This window comes from Brassica rapa, chromosome A10, assembly GCF_000309985.2.
Source record: "Brassica rapa cultivar Chiifu-401-42 chromosome A10, CAAS_Brap_v3.01, whole genome shotgun sequence".
In the NCBI taxonomy this organism is placed as follows: Eukaryota; Viridiplantae; Streptophyta; class Magnoliopsida; order Brassicales; family Brassicaceae; genus Brassica; species Brassica rapa.
The window spans coordinates 15,189,667-15,203,875 of record NC_024804.2 but is presented as its reverse complement, the minus strand read 5'-3'; the positions used below and the strand labels follow the sequence as shown (position 1 = coordinate 15,203,875).

Below are 14,209 nucleotides of genomic sequence, written 5' to 3'. Positions count from 1 at the left end.
TACATACACATATGCGCTAATACATATAATTTTTATTTTGCACTATGAAAATATAAATATGCAAAGTGTAAAAGCGATGAAAGTATTGTAGAAAATATTCTTATTATGACATGTATGGTCGAAATAGGGTTGACGTAAGGATCAAATACACTTTTAATGAATTTAAATTGGTTGACCAAAAAAAAGAAAAAAATCAAACTGACACAAATTGTATAATTCCAAACAAAAGTGGGACTGGTTGGGACAGGTTATCGTATACTTTATCTTTTATTACGCAATTATTATATAATATTAAAAATAAATATTGATTTTAGTCTAAAACAAAATGATGGTGTAGTTTAAAAAAAAAAGATGGTGTAGTTGCAAAGTAAATTATAAAAATACAAAATGGGTATTGTCAAATGTCAACTAAAAAAAATATGAAATGGCTAATGGTAATGGATTCCTCCATAAATATATTTAGTTAAGTGTATTGTTTTATAAATTAAAAATATACTGGCCATAACTTGTAATTTTTAAGTAATTCTGTTAAATTATAATTTATTTTCTGTGTAAAATACTATGGGTCTATGTTTTTCTGAACTTTATGGGGGCTATGTTTAATCGTCCATCATGGCATCATATAATTTTAAAGTACTAGCAATCCCGACTCGCGAAGTGACAACAATTTAAGGGATCTAATTACTTTCAACAAAGCTACAAGCAACGGAATTTGCTTTCTTTGAAAACGAAATTGTTCGATGCCTTAACTCACTAATAAGATCGATTGATATTACTAGACGGTAGATTGATAATAGTTGTTACAGTATCGATAACGAGTTGCTAGTGTCTATATTGTCGTAAAAGGTACTTTTTTAAAAATGGTCGAATTTTATTTGATACTGACTGTTTGTAATTTCCAAAAAGTAATTCCAAATATTATACTCTTTCCGTTTTGAAAAGATCTATGATTTAGAAAAAAATATATATTAAAAAGATATATTTTTTCTATTTTTAATACATAAATTAATTACAAATTATAAATTTAAAAAAATATTGTGTTTATTAAAATTATATTGTTTAAAAATTGTAGGAAATAGTTAATTACAGAAAATAATGTATCGGTAAAAAAAATCTGATATTTTTTTTAATAAGTGTGAAAATTATAAAATATAGATTTTTTTGAAAAGGGGGAATAGTAGATTACAGATTAAAAGTTATAGAAACTCTTACAGTGTTAGAAAAAAATCACGCCATTGGCACATACATCCTTGTGAAAACATATCGTTATTTTTCTTACATTATTTTACGAAAAATTATAGATGCAGCACCACCATTAGAAAGAAAATTATAAGTTTGTTTCATCACTTAAATTAAAATATTACTTAAACATTCATTTTAGATGGCTTAGCAGTTAGCAGCTAGCAGCTAACAGCTAACCAGTGAGTTCAAATGATCTCGTAAATATTTTTGTGGGTTAACACATATATATTCTTTCAACTATTTCAATTCATAATGTTAAAAAAAAAACTATTTCAATTCATTTATCCAAAAAACTATTTCATTTCATGATTTAATATTATAATCGTAATATTTGTTACACACCAACCAACATCGTTACTTATTGTATTTAGTACTTACACTCCGATTGACCGATCGTACAGTTTATTAACTAGGTTACTTATTTTCCGCAATAAAAGTCGTCCGTACACTCGTTAAAAAGCATAGATTTGATTTGACACCGATAGCTTTTTATTCTCACGGAATTTTCTTTTTCTCGTTCCATAAACTTTTGTTTTTCTTCTTTGGTAGGGGCCAACGCCGAGGACTTACCATAACTCATTATCGTTGTAGAAATAAATTTGATTCGGTTCGACAATATATTACATCTTTCAAACAATTTTAGAAAAATGAGAAACTTTTAAAATTATTTTAACAGAACGCCCCTTTCAAATTTAAAATGTTATCATGGACTAAAGTGGAGATAGGGTTTCTCGATATTTTATATAATTATTTGGAACCCATTTGGACCCATAAAGGCATAATAAATACATATACAAGCAGACAAATTAATTAATACATAGACTATGAACAGAATTCTAATTATAAGATATTCCTGAGGAAACGTAATTTAGAACTCTTATTAACACTAGGGTCGGTCCGGGCTACGCCCGGGTTTTTTTTGTTTAAATTTTAATTTTGATTATATATTTTGTATTTAATATAAAATAGTATAATCTATTAAAAATAGATATATTATTATAATTTTTTTTAAAAAAAATCATTGTTTCTTGTCTTACGAATTTTTAATTTCAGCATCCAATTTTTTTTTTGTTATTGGAATATATATATATATAAGGTGATAAACAAAATGAACAAAAATTAATTAAATTTTAGTTATGGTGTTTAATTTGTTGGACTATAGATGTATTTTATTTCACTTATAATTTTTTCTAATTTTTGTTTCCAACTACCAAGTAATTTAATGGATCATCCCCCTTTAAATCTACAACCTTACTTTATATTGTTTTCCAAAACTCAGCAGTTTAAATGTTATAATATTTTCTTCATCAAAAAACTTACGGAGCATTAATTATCTGGACCATATTACATGAATGAGTTGATCATTAGTGTGTGTACTGTGTATGTTGATTATATTGTAGACTTAGCTTCTGTTACGGCAGTGTTTCAAACAAAAAAATGTGTTTAAAAAAAAAAGCTTTCACTTATAATTTTTTCTAATTTTTGTTTCTAACTACCAAGTAATTCAATGGATCCTCCCCCTTTAAATCTACAACCTTTCTTAATATTGTTTTCCAAAACTCAGCAGTTTAAATGTTATAATATTTTATTCATCAAAAAACTTACGTTGATCATTAGTGTGTGTACTGTGTATGTTGATTTTATTGTAGACTTCGCTTCTGTTACGGCAGTGTTTCAAACAAAAAAAATGTGTTTCAAAAAAAAGCTTTCTGTTACGGCATTTGCTAGTGTAGTGGAACCATACTAAACCGGATTTAATAAAAATATTATTTATTTTAATTTAATAAATTTAACGAACATAATATACAAATACAAATTATATTTTTTTTATATAAAGAGAGAATTTGAATTGTAATGTTATTTCAAAGTTAAATTCTGGTTTGAATCCATTTTCAATACCAAACCGAACAAAATCCACTATGACATTAGTTAATCACAACAGAAGCTAAAACGAAGTAAAAATAATTTCACACTTCTTTTCAGTTTATCTATTAAACTTTATATATGTGTCCATATTTAAAACATTGCTTTGGTAATTAATAAATTAAAAATAATGGTAAAAACTGAATTTTTTTGATTAATATATGCATTGGAAAAGGAAAACAACACTTATAATGAAATAAACTTTAAACATAAAATGACATTTTATATGAAATGGATAAAGTATATATTAACACTATGTGGCTTAAGAGATTTTATTTTAATTATTTAAGATTTGTTTACTATCAAAGATGATATTGTTAACGCATAAGAGCATCTCCAACCCATAACACTATTTTAGTGTCAAAACCACACTATTTTAGTGTAGTTTCAACACTAAAAACAAATTCACCTCCAACCACAACACTAAACTTCACACTAAAAGCTATTTTATAATATTATATTTATATAATTTATTTAAATTTTCGTTTTAATAATATAATTTATTAATAAAATAAGTGAATAGTGTTTTAGTGGAGTGAATAGTATTTTAGTGTGGTGAATAGTGTCACACCAAATTTGGTGTAAAATTATAGTGTTACACTAAAATGGTGTGATTTTTAGTGTTGGGTTGGAGAGTGTTTTAGTGTAAAAAATAGTATTTTGCAGTTGGGTTGGAGATGACGTAAATAATCTATGCCTTTGAAACTCAGATATATTTGTTTAGGATTGTGTAAATGGTTTGTTTTTATTTTTTAATTTTCTATTTGTTAATTTAATGTTTTGTAGTATTTTGTAAGTGCATAATATTGTTTTAAATGTTTTTTTGTTCAATGTAGTTATTTTTTTATATTTGAAAATAAAGTTAAATTGTATGAAACCAAAAATTTATCAATTAACAATACATATAATGAAGATAGATAGAAATATATTTTTTTCTTGTTTGTCGTTGAACTCCAATAATTTTGTTAATTTGGGATGATGAATTTTTAAATATATTTAAAATATTTTACGTGATTCTCAACGGTTTGTATCTGGTCTTGTATTGCACAGTACCGTGTTTACGTGAGAAAAAAGTGAAGCACTGGCCTAAGGCATCTTTTATATATATAAAATCATTAGCATCTCTATGAGTTAAGTAACATATTAGACCAATGAAAACATGTATTTTTCAGGAAACTAAAAAATATGAAAACAATTGTTAATTACTAAAAAATTGTATAAAAATAAATAAATAAATGTTTTTGCACAATAAATTTACAATTGGTACACTCTCTCTTTCTCGATGACCTTGATACCAAGTGAAGACATTTACAATGTTATATTCACAGAGAAACTAAAACAACAAAATAAAATCTTATTATTTAGTACTACTCAATAGCAGGAGGAAAAAGTAAATACAATCATACCTTTAACACCTCAAGACTACGCACAACTTTGAAAAAGATAAAGACTCCAAACAGTAATTGAGAATCTCATATCATGATAACCCAAGGGTCAGATTAGGAGCTTACGGAGTCAGAGAGCCGTGAAAGAGAGATACTTTAGTTATTTGATGCATAAACACACCTCCATTGCCAAACGTTCTTCTTCTGGTCTGCGACAGAAACAAAATGCAGCAGGCCTCACAAACAGACTCTGAGATCCTTGCATCATACAGATACTTTAGAATGTCTACTTACGCATATGGCTCCATCTTTCTCGAGTGTAAAGTCCGGATGTTCTGGTTTACCTCTGTGATCAAAGCAAGCTAGGGAATCACATCAAAACAAAGAATTAATAAATCACTGTGAAGTATAAATTAACAAAAGAAAAAGTAAATGGAACAATGACGTACCAGTATCCAAGACACGCTCATATCCTTGGATGAAACCAAACACTTTCTTATCGTAGTGATGAGCTCAATCGAAAGGGGGTATTAAATGCATCTGTAATCATGCTGGTTTAGGCCATCAAATTCCCAGATCCACAACAGCCTAGCGGAGGAACACTTGCCGAACTTCAGATTGGAGAAGAACACCCTTGAGTTAGCGATTAAGCCGTGAATTAGTATGCTATATAAGAGATATGAGAATAGATGAGTTCAAGAAGAGCAATACTCACCTATATTTATACCCAACACACACAGGCTTTTAGATCTAGACAGCACATTCAAAGCCTCACCATGGGCGAGAATCAAGGGGATTAAACACGAAGCCATAACTCAGACCGTTTCAGATAGTGAGACGAAGCGCAAAGGTCACCAAAACTCCATCACACGCAGAGGAGAGAAGAATTTCAGTTCATCGATTATGCCGTATCAGGGTTGGAGGCGTGCAAACCAAAAACTGGGCCTATGTGGAAAATTAAATGGGCTTCTTCTACGCAAAGGTATTACGGAGAGCTGAAGTGACGTGGAGAAACGGAAGTTTCTAATTGGATGGAATTAAAATGCCTACGTGGACACACTCTCCTTTGATTATATCTTCCTTTTAGTATAGGATAGATTCGTGAACAAAATATAAAAAAAAAATCAATAGGAACACAAATAGATACATGGTTTAAACAATGTAGATGGTTTGAGATTGTAACTCTGCTGTCTAAGAACTTGATTAACATGTAGACAACTATAAAACAGTTATTTTGGGTAAATGTGCATAACGCTATATAAGCCTGTATTTCGAGCAAAAGATTAGTGTTAAAAGAATATTATAGTTAAGGTGTGAATTCTTTTGGTTCTTAATGATAAGATATGATTCAGTACTTTTATATATTAAGGGAAATTAAAATCAGTTAATTAAAAAGACAACGTGTGTTACAACATAAAAAAAAAAATTTTTAACTAGCAATTAAATCAGAGTCATCAGACTGATTTTAGCTAGCCACATCCTACATAACTTCTGTCACCATAAACGGAAGTTAGAATGGTCAGAATGTAGCCATACTTAGCCAGCTTAGTAACGGAGCTTGCAAGTGTCAGGTGCGTCGCACGATTGCAAGAAGTATTGTTCCACAGCTTGCGTTTTTAATTATATTTAGTATTTGCATTAAAAATGATACGTAGCGAGGTGGAGAGTATGATGGTTTGATCAAGATTAAAATCAATAGATGCATTTTGGAGCATTAAAGATGCTTTTCTACATGTGTAGTCATTTGCAAATGATTAATCGACCACACAACTGCATTCAGAATCATCTCCCCCACTCTCTCTCTCTTCACTTTTGTAAAAAGTAAATTACACCCATTATTTTGGATTTGATAGAGTATTCGATGATGGACTTTAATATAATATAGAAATAAACACATTATGGACATGGTTAGATTCGGACGCATGTAGCATTTATATTCACTACCCCCACCTAAGTATCAAGAAGAGTTACACATGTTTGCCCTAATGCTTTTCGTTTTTTGAAATATGAAAGATTAAGCAAGATTTGACCCCAAAAAAAAAATTAAGCAAGAAAACATGGTAAAAATTCTCTTTTTGATCAAGATTTTTGTAGCTATATAACAGTCTCAATGTTATATATTGTAACAAAAACAAATTTTATCAGTCATTTAACTATTAGATTAAGCAGGTCAAAAAATAATAATCCACTAGCTAGGGGATTAATAAAAATAGTTGTTATGATGGATGTTCTTGTTAGAGCCCTTATAATGAAATCTAAATTAGACATTTGGTTTTGTCGGATGGTTCTAGCCCTGTGTCTATACGTTTATAATTAAGTCAGTACGTAAACAAATTTAAATAATCATAACGACTCTCTATTGGAAAACCAAAACTCTAACTATAGTCACTATTCCATATTAGTCGTCATTATCTTTTGATGTGTCACTTATGGGACATCAATGAAATTATCCGGCTTCTGACGACTATATGCTGCCATCTTGAACATCTCCTTCGTCTCTTTGAACTTGTCGTTTTTATGGGAAAAATGTGAAAACATATAAAAACGGACGTTTGTATAGAATATAACAAAAAAAAGGCTCGTACATGGTACATATCTTTTGAAGAATATAACATATGATTTGAAGCATATACTGGTATACATGTGACATATGTTTTGAAAACGTACAAACCGGACATGTGTACAGAATATAACATTGTTTTGAAGCATCTACAAGGTCGGTATAGATGGATCGGGCAAAAGCACGTCGGAGTTCATATAAATAGACTGGCTTACTTAAGCTTGGCAACTCTTTTAGTGGGCTTTTATGTGTCCTTTACTGGGCCTTACAAAAGAATTTGTACTTTTTGTGTCAAAAATAATTTTCGTTAGCCCTTCGTATTTTTTACTGGGCCTTAGCATTTACTCGTCCTGTGAAAATTTACTACATGGCGTATGAGATTAAACTGTTTTTTAGATAGTAGGTTTCATGAACCTCAAAATTATCAGGCATCAAATTAATAGTTTTGTTATATAAGATTGACAACGATTCCACGACATACTTTTTTTCATAATAAACACTCAGATTGATTGATGGACGATTCACCATGTACAATGTTGTGATGGATAGATCTTTTTCACAGTAAACAACCAGCACCGAACGCTCTATCTACAACATTTTAAAATTTATGATAGGTTTAAAGTTTTATATTCTATAATCTAAAAACAAAAAAAAAAACAAATTGTATCTTCTGAAACTCGAACTCTATATCTAGTATAAAAACATTTAAACATGACCAGACCGCAGAAACTTCCACAAATAATCATGGTATATAATGTAAGTTAAATAGATAAATTAAGATCTAACTGAGTTAAGTTGCCATTTAGTGGTTGAGCACCCTCAACATGTAGGTATATTCTAATTGATATTACGAGCCATCATAAGCGACTATAGACTAATTATGTATTAACCGTTATATTATACCAACAACGACTTCCTCTACTCACGCGGGTGACGGCGCGTGCTTCTCTCGAATCTGAAAACCGCCGCACGGAGATGTCTCTCTCGCTGCCCTCTTCTTCCAGCGCTTCTGCGGCGGCGTCGACATCGGGATCATCGTCTTCTCCAGCGGCGGCTTCGTCATCCTCCACGACCACGACGACGTCCTGGTTCTCAGGAATCTACCGAGGAAAATCCGGAACGGCGAAGCTGTCGAAAAGCGCGTCGGTTGCGGGAGGAGGCGGAAGCGGGGATTACGGCGGCGGACCGATCAAAGGGAAGAACCAATTCCGCGGAGTGTTGTTCAAATACGGTCCCAAATCGATTCAGGTTTACTTTTCGATTTCGATTATGATGCTGATCATGTACAAACGTTGATGATGAACATTCTTGTTTGTGATTTTCTAAGTTGGATTCTGGCAGTAAGAGATTGTTTTTTATTTTTTATTTTTTATTTGTATCTCCAGGTGGCGTTTAAGACAAAGATAGTTCATTTCTGAAAATTCAGGATGTTTTTCTTGCATAAACCTGTAGGCTGTAGATTTGTGTTTGTAGGTTTTGGTTGTAACAGCGTGCTTGTCTTTTTTTCACACTTGTATTGTATCTCCAGGTGGCTTTTAAGACCGGAGAGTATAAACAACAAGTGATATTCATCGGTGGATTAACCGATGGTCTTTTAGCTACCGAGTATGTTGCTTCTTCTCCCTTTGCCCCTTTAAAGCTTTTACCTTTTTGGCATAGATTTGTGCAGTGTTTGATTGATGAAGCATTCACTAATTGGCCCTTTTCAGTTACTTGGAGCCTCTTGCAATTGCTTTGGATAAAGAGAAATGGTCACTTGTTCAGCTACTCATGTCCTCTTCATATTCTGGATTCGGCACTTCCAGCTTGAAACAAGTAAAGATATTGATTTCGTTTTGCCTCATAATATTGGTAGACACTTAGCAAGATTTACTTTTTTTTATGAAGGATGCACAAGAGATCGACCAACTCGTAAGCTATCTCATCAACAAAGAGAACTCTGAAGGCGTTGTTCTGCTTGGTCATAGCACCGGCTGCCAGGTGATTAGTTTAAGCCCCCCAAACATTTTCTGTCATGTTTCTGAAAGGAAGATTGTGTTGGAAACTTTTTTCTTTCTCGTATTTTGAAACAGGACATTGTGTATTACATGGGAACGAATGCTGCATGCTCCCGAGCCGTCCGAGCTACAATTTTGCAGGTGACAATTCTGGATTCTTTTGATTTGAATTTTCTCGCTCTTCTGTTAAAGCTACTCGTTATCATATGTTTTGATTTTATTCTAGCTTTAGTCATATTGCGTATTCTTTATGTAGGCACCGGTCAGCGATAGAGAGTACAAAGCAACACTTCCTGAAACACCTGCTCTGATAGACTTGGCTGCAAAAATGATAAGCGAAGGCCGAGCAGAGGAGCTAATGCCTAAAGAAGCTGATCCTTGTGCTCCAATCTCTGCTTATAGGTAAACTATCTATTTTATTGTACCATATTAGAGCCTTGGAAAAATGTTAAAGTTGTGTTTTGAACATTCTTGAATCTCTTTTGTTTGCTTCCTGCAGATACCACTCCCTCTGCGCTTACATGGGAGACGACGATATGTTTAGTTCTGACTTAAGTGATGATCAGTTGAAAACTAGACTTGGTCATATGGCTAACACACCTTGTCAGGTAAAAACTACACTAAACCATCACGAATATTTCCAGTTCCGGTGACATTTTTTTGTTTCTAAATGATGCCATTGGGATCTAATTAGCTTCTCATATTATCTATGTCCGTTGGTCTACATAGGTGATCTTCTCCATGGGTGATGAGTATGTACCAGATTATGTCGACAAAAAAGCGCTGGTTAACAGGTGAGGCATTTTAATAAAGTGACTATAAGAATACAAGGTTGTCCCATTGTGTTCATTTGTTGTGGTCTTAATGCAAACTTTCACTTTCGATCAAAATGATGTAGAATTGATTGCACATGAATAAACAAATCAAAAGGATTGATTTGAATGTGTGATTACAGATTAAGTAAAGCAATGGGAGGAGCAGAGAAAGTGGAGATAGAGCATGGGAATCACTCTTTATCCAATAGAGTTCATGAAGCTGTTCAAGCCATTATTGGTTTTGTCAAAAGAGAAGGACCCAGTGGTTGGGATGACCCTTGGAGCTAAATCCTTTTCTTTTTATTTATATGGATAAAAGTTATACAAATCTCAGTCTCATGAATTAACTTGGCTTCTTGGGGTGATTCACAATCATTTCTCCTTCAGCGTAAAGAGAAGACAATTTGTTTTCTCTCTGTCTGATATATACTTGGATCATTTGAAAAACTCGTTCATGTTATATAACCATCGGTTTCTTTTGTTGTATCTTTGTCTTTATACAAAATTGTTTTCTTTTTATATGATCTTCATTATGTCCATAGATGTGCTGGAACTTTCATTTCACAGATCAAATGCTATTAAACTTTTCTCCTCACTGATTGAAGTTGAGCAGTCATTCCTCTGTTGTTGTTTTTTTTTTAACACTGGTTTTCATTCAAACTTAAGAAACACTTTGTTTCCCCATCACAGGATTCCTGTGTTGTTCTACAAGTAATTTGAGAAGGTGAAACAGTAAATTTACCAAGCTCAGATTGAACAGAAATGCGAGATGCTCTGTGAACATGAAAAAGAAAATCTGAATCATTTGAAAAAGGTAAACAGGTAGAAGTTAGAACATGAAAAGTCTATTATCCTTTATGTGTACAGTGTACTTGCTATTATCAGCAAATAACAAAACAGTACGGAAAAAAACTTATTTACCAATCGCCAGCCTTTTGCTATGTTCTTTTTTCATCAAACCAATACAATACATTGACTAATTTTCACTCAATAAACAGAGTTTGACTCAAGAGGCTTAACTTGCAAGTCTCAGCCTATCGACAGGCGTTGACAAAGGTTCGGTTAATAACAGAACTTTCCATTAGTGTTGATACATAGATTTAGTAACCTAATAAATAAAGTTTTCAGTTATGCAATACGTATATATACTTTCCTTTTATTACACAACTGAATTTTTTTTATCTATACGTTTAAAGAAAGAAGGGGATCTACGTATTCATTTTGATTTTGAAAGGTATACAAACTTGGAAAATAGTAGTTTTTATTTTATTATTGCATAAACTCTTAAAAATAGTTGGCAGAAGCTTTCAGTTATATGTATATTAGGAGGATCGCTGTTGGCAGAAGCTTTCAGTTATAGAAAATGATCCCAAAGGATATCATTGGTGGCAAAAGCTAAACAAAATGATAGAAGTAAACTTATCTTTAAAACGTTACTTATCCTCCACGTTTTCTCCCTAATGTTAATTACATTTTGTGAGGGGGGTGTGCGACAATGACCGAGCCAGGCACGTGACGCCAACGTTGTCTCTTAAAATCAGTAAATCACCACCGCCGTGAACGTAATTCCCCCAACGTCACGCCGACGCGAGTTCTGACACGCTTCGTTGTCCAACATGTTTCTATTACTTGGCGCGGTCACCGCACCGGTTCGCTGCTATTGTAATTTCAGATTAATCAGGAGGGTATAACTGTCTATGTCAAAACTTGTCATATTCTGACTCCTCCGCCTTTGGCAAAAGATCACTTTTGTGTCCTAAGAATTTTCATGCCGACCAATCTCTAAATGTTTTTTACCTAACTCTTCCCCCCTTCAAATCTAACAACTCTATATTGTTCAACAAGTTGGTGTGAACTTCTCCGTGTTTTGCTTCTAATCATACCGAGTAAGTTGATGTTTTGATTATCTTATTCATATATTAAATTACATCTGATTGTTTTCTCGATAAAATTGAAAACTTGAAGCTTTTACTAGGAAACTAACAAAAAATAGTTACTTTGGAATTTCTCTTTGTCGTCAAACTGTTTTCTTTCCTATTGTCATCTTCTTCTTCTTCGTTTTCTTGTGTGTTCCCAGATGCCTGAGAAAAGAATGACCCCGTCTCCGGCGCTAAGCCACCACCGTCCCAGTCCTCTGCATCAATGGAGATTCAGCGTCCTAACGTCCCTCGTGTTCTTCCTCATGGTCATCGTCTGGAGCATCGACGGTTGTACTATCAAAACATTCATAGACTCATGGAGACTCAACGCTTCTTACTCCATGCGAGTCACTGCTTCTTCTCCTTCTGCCAAACCAAAACCACATTCTCTGGATCTAGACACGACTCAAGTGAAGTTCAACTGGATCTCATCCGAGATGGAGCAGAACTTCACGGCTAACCTCTTGAAAAACTGGTCGGCTCCGGGAGGAGAGAAATGCAGAGAAGCAAAAACCGTCGAGATCTCCGTCCCCAACCTCGACGGGAAGGATCCGGTTCACTTAACAGCCGGCGAGATCCACGAGTTCAGGTTCCAATCCCTCGACGAAACGGGCAAACCCGTCTGCGTCGGTGGAGATTACTTCGAGACTGATCTCTCCGGCGAAAACTGGAAATCTAGACCGCCGGTGAAAGACTTAACCAACGGAACTTACTCCGTCTCCCTCCAGATCCATCCCGAGTTCGCCGGAGATTACAATCTAACCGTCATTCTACTCTTCCGTCACTTCCAAGGCCTTAAACTCAGCCCCGCGCGCTTCGCCTTCAACAGAAAGCTACGCAGCTTCAAACTACGCTTCGTCGAGAAAAACGACGTCGTTTTACCTGATCTTCGCCAATGCGTCAAGTCAGACTTCGCTAGAGAGGTCTGGTCCGGGCGGTGGACAAGGCTCGGCAAGAATAACGAGTGTAAAATCAGCAACGACGGACGTTACCGTTGCCTGGATGATAACTTCCCTTGTCGGAAACCGTGGTGCGACGGAGCGTTGGCGGAGTTAGAGAGCAACGGTTGGGTTTACTCGAGCCACTGCTCGTTTAAACTCTTCTCTGGTGACTCGGCTTGGAGTTGCTTGAAGAACAAGTGGATCTTCTTCTGGGGAGACTCGAACCACGTGGACACGATTAGAAACTTGCTCAACTTCGTCTTGGGCCGTCCCGAGATCGGCGCTGTCCCGAGGAGGTTTGATTTGAAGTTCTCTAACCCAAGGAACTCGTCGGAGACCGTTAGGATCACGAGCATATTCAACGGACATTGGAACGAGACGCAGAACTATCAAGGTCTCGACTCGCTTAGAGACCACGGGTTTAGAGAGCTGCTTAGAAGCTACTTCGCTGAAGAGACAGGTGTTCCGGACGTAATGATCGTGAACTCTGGTCTCCACGATGGGGTCCACTGGTCTAACCTTAGAGCGTTCGCGAAGGGCGCAAAAACCGCGGCTGCGTTCTGGAGAAACGTTTTCGATTCGGTGAAACGCCGCGGGTTCGAACCGCCGGAAGTGGTTTTCAGGAACACGATCGCTACGGGCGGGTACGCGAGGGAGCTGGCGTTTAACCCGAGTAAGATGGAAGTGTTCAATGGGGTGTTTTTGGAGAAGATGAAGGAGTTTGGGTTGGTGTCGGGTGTGATTGATAACTTTGACATGACGTATCCGTGGCATTATGATAACAGGTGTAACGATGGGGTTCATTACGGGAGAGCTCCGGCGAAGTTGCGGTGGAGAGATGGGGAGATTGGGCATCAGTACTTTGTTGATCTGATGCTTGTTCATGTCTTGTTAAATGCATTGTGTGTGAGATAAAGTAGTGGAATGATGTTTAGTTTGGTTAGAAGTAGAAGCTAGGAATCACACGATTCTTTTGTTTGTGATGTTGTGTACACTTCTGAATATAGGATAAATTATATATTAGCAAATCTGAAGTACACTACAAATCATAACTTGAAACTTTGAAAGTAGGCGCATTATCTTCAACCATCTTGAGTAAGTATGCACAATCAGTCTTAAATCTAGTCAAAGTCTTCATTTTTTGTTGTTCAAATTGAATATAGTCCAAAGGAGATCATCCAGTTCCATATGAAGGTTGAAAGGTTTCTACTACATCCTTTCATTCCAAACATGATTACATTCCAGGTTGTCATTTGACAGCATTCAAGTTCACTGATTAGTCCATTACTGATCAGATTATTTGTAATTTAATTTCTTAAAATAAAATAATCAGTACTTTGAATAACTACATATACATGCCATTAATACTTTTGTATAATCCAACGGTCATTATTCTTCTTTTTATTTAGTCAAACATATCTTATTTT

At 34.5% G+C, this 14,209-nt stretch overlaps 2 protein-coding genes and 1 long non-coding RNA gene across 4 annotated transcripts; 2 read left to right on the top strand and 1 right to left on the bottom strand.

Annotated features, from left to right (window-relative positions):
• Positions 1-4,367: 4,367 nt before the first annotated feature.
• Positions 4,368-6,877, bottom strand: LOC117128935. Of its 2 annotated transcripts, none has more exons than XR_004452378.1 (3): positions 5,266-6,877; positions 5,000-5,183; positions 4,368-4,912 (listed from the first exon to the last, which is right to left on the bottom strand). It is a non-coding gene; the product is annotated as an uncharacterized LOC117128935 (long non-coding RNA). The 2 variants fall into 2 exon arrangements; XR_004452379.1 differs by having other exon boundaries at positions 5,000-5,161.
• A 974-nt stretch (positions 6,878-7,851) lies between these two features.
• On the top strand, positions 7,852-10,459 carry LOC103845789 (UPF0613 protein PB24D3.06c). Its single transcript, XM_009122676.3, has 9 exons — positions 7,852-8,358; positions 8,639-8,715; positions 8,820-8,925; positions 8,998-9,090; positions 9,183-9,248; positions 9,364-9,509; positions 9,607-9,715; positions 9,837-9,901; positions 10,063-10,459. The coding sequence occupies exons 1-9, from the start codon at positions 8,086-8,088 to the stop codon at positions 10,208-10,210; spliced, it is 1,083 nt and encodes a 360-aa protein (XP_009120924.1). The 5' UTR covers positions 7,852-8,085; the 3' UTR covers positions 10,211-10,459.
• Positions 10,460-10,762: 303 nt separating this feature from the next.
• LOC103845788 lies at positions 10,763-13,856 on the top strand. Its single transcript, XM_009122675.2, has 2 exons — positions 10,763-11,808; positions 12,000-13,856. The coding sequence occupies exon 2, from the start codon at positions 12,000-12,002 to the stop codon at positions 13,695-13,697; it is 1,698 nt and encodes a 565-aa protein (XP_009120923.1). The 5' UTR covers positions 10,763-11,808; the 3' UTR covers positions 13,698-13,856.
• The last annotated feature ends 353 nt before the right edge of the window (positions 13,857-14,209 follow it).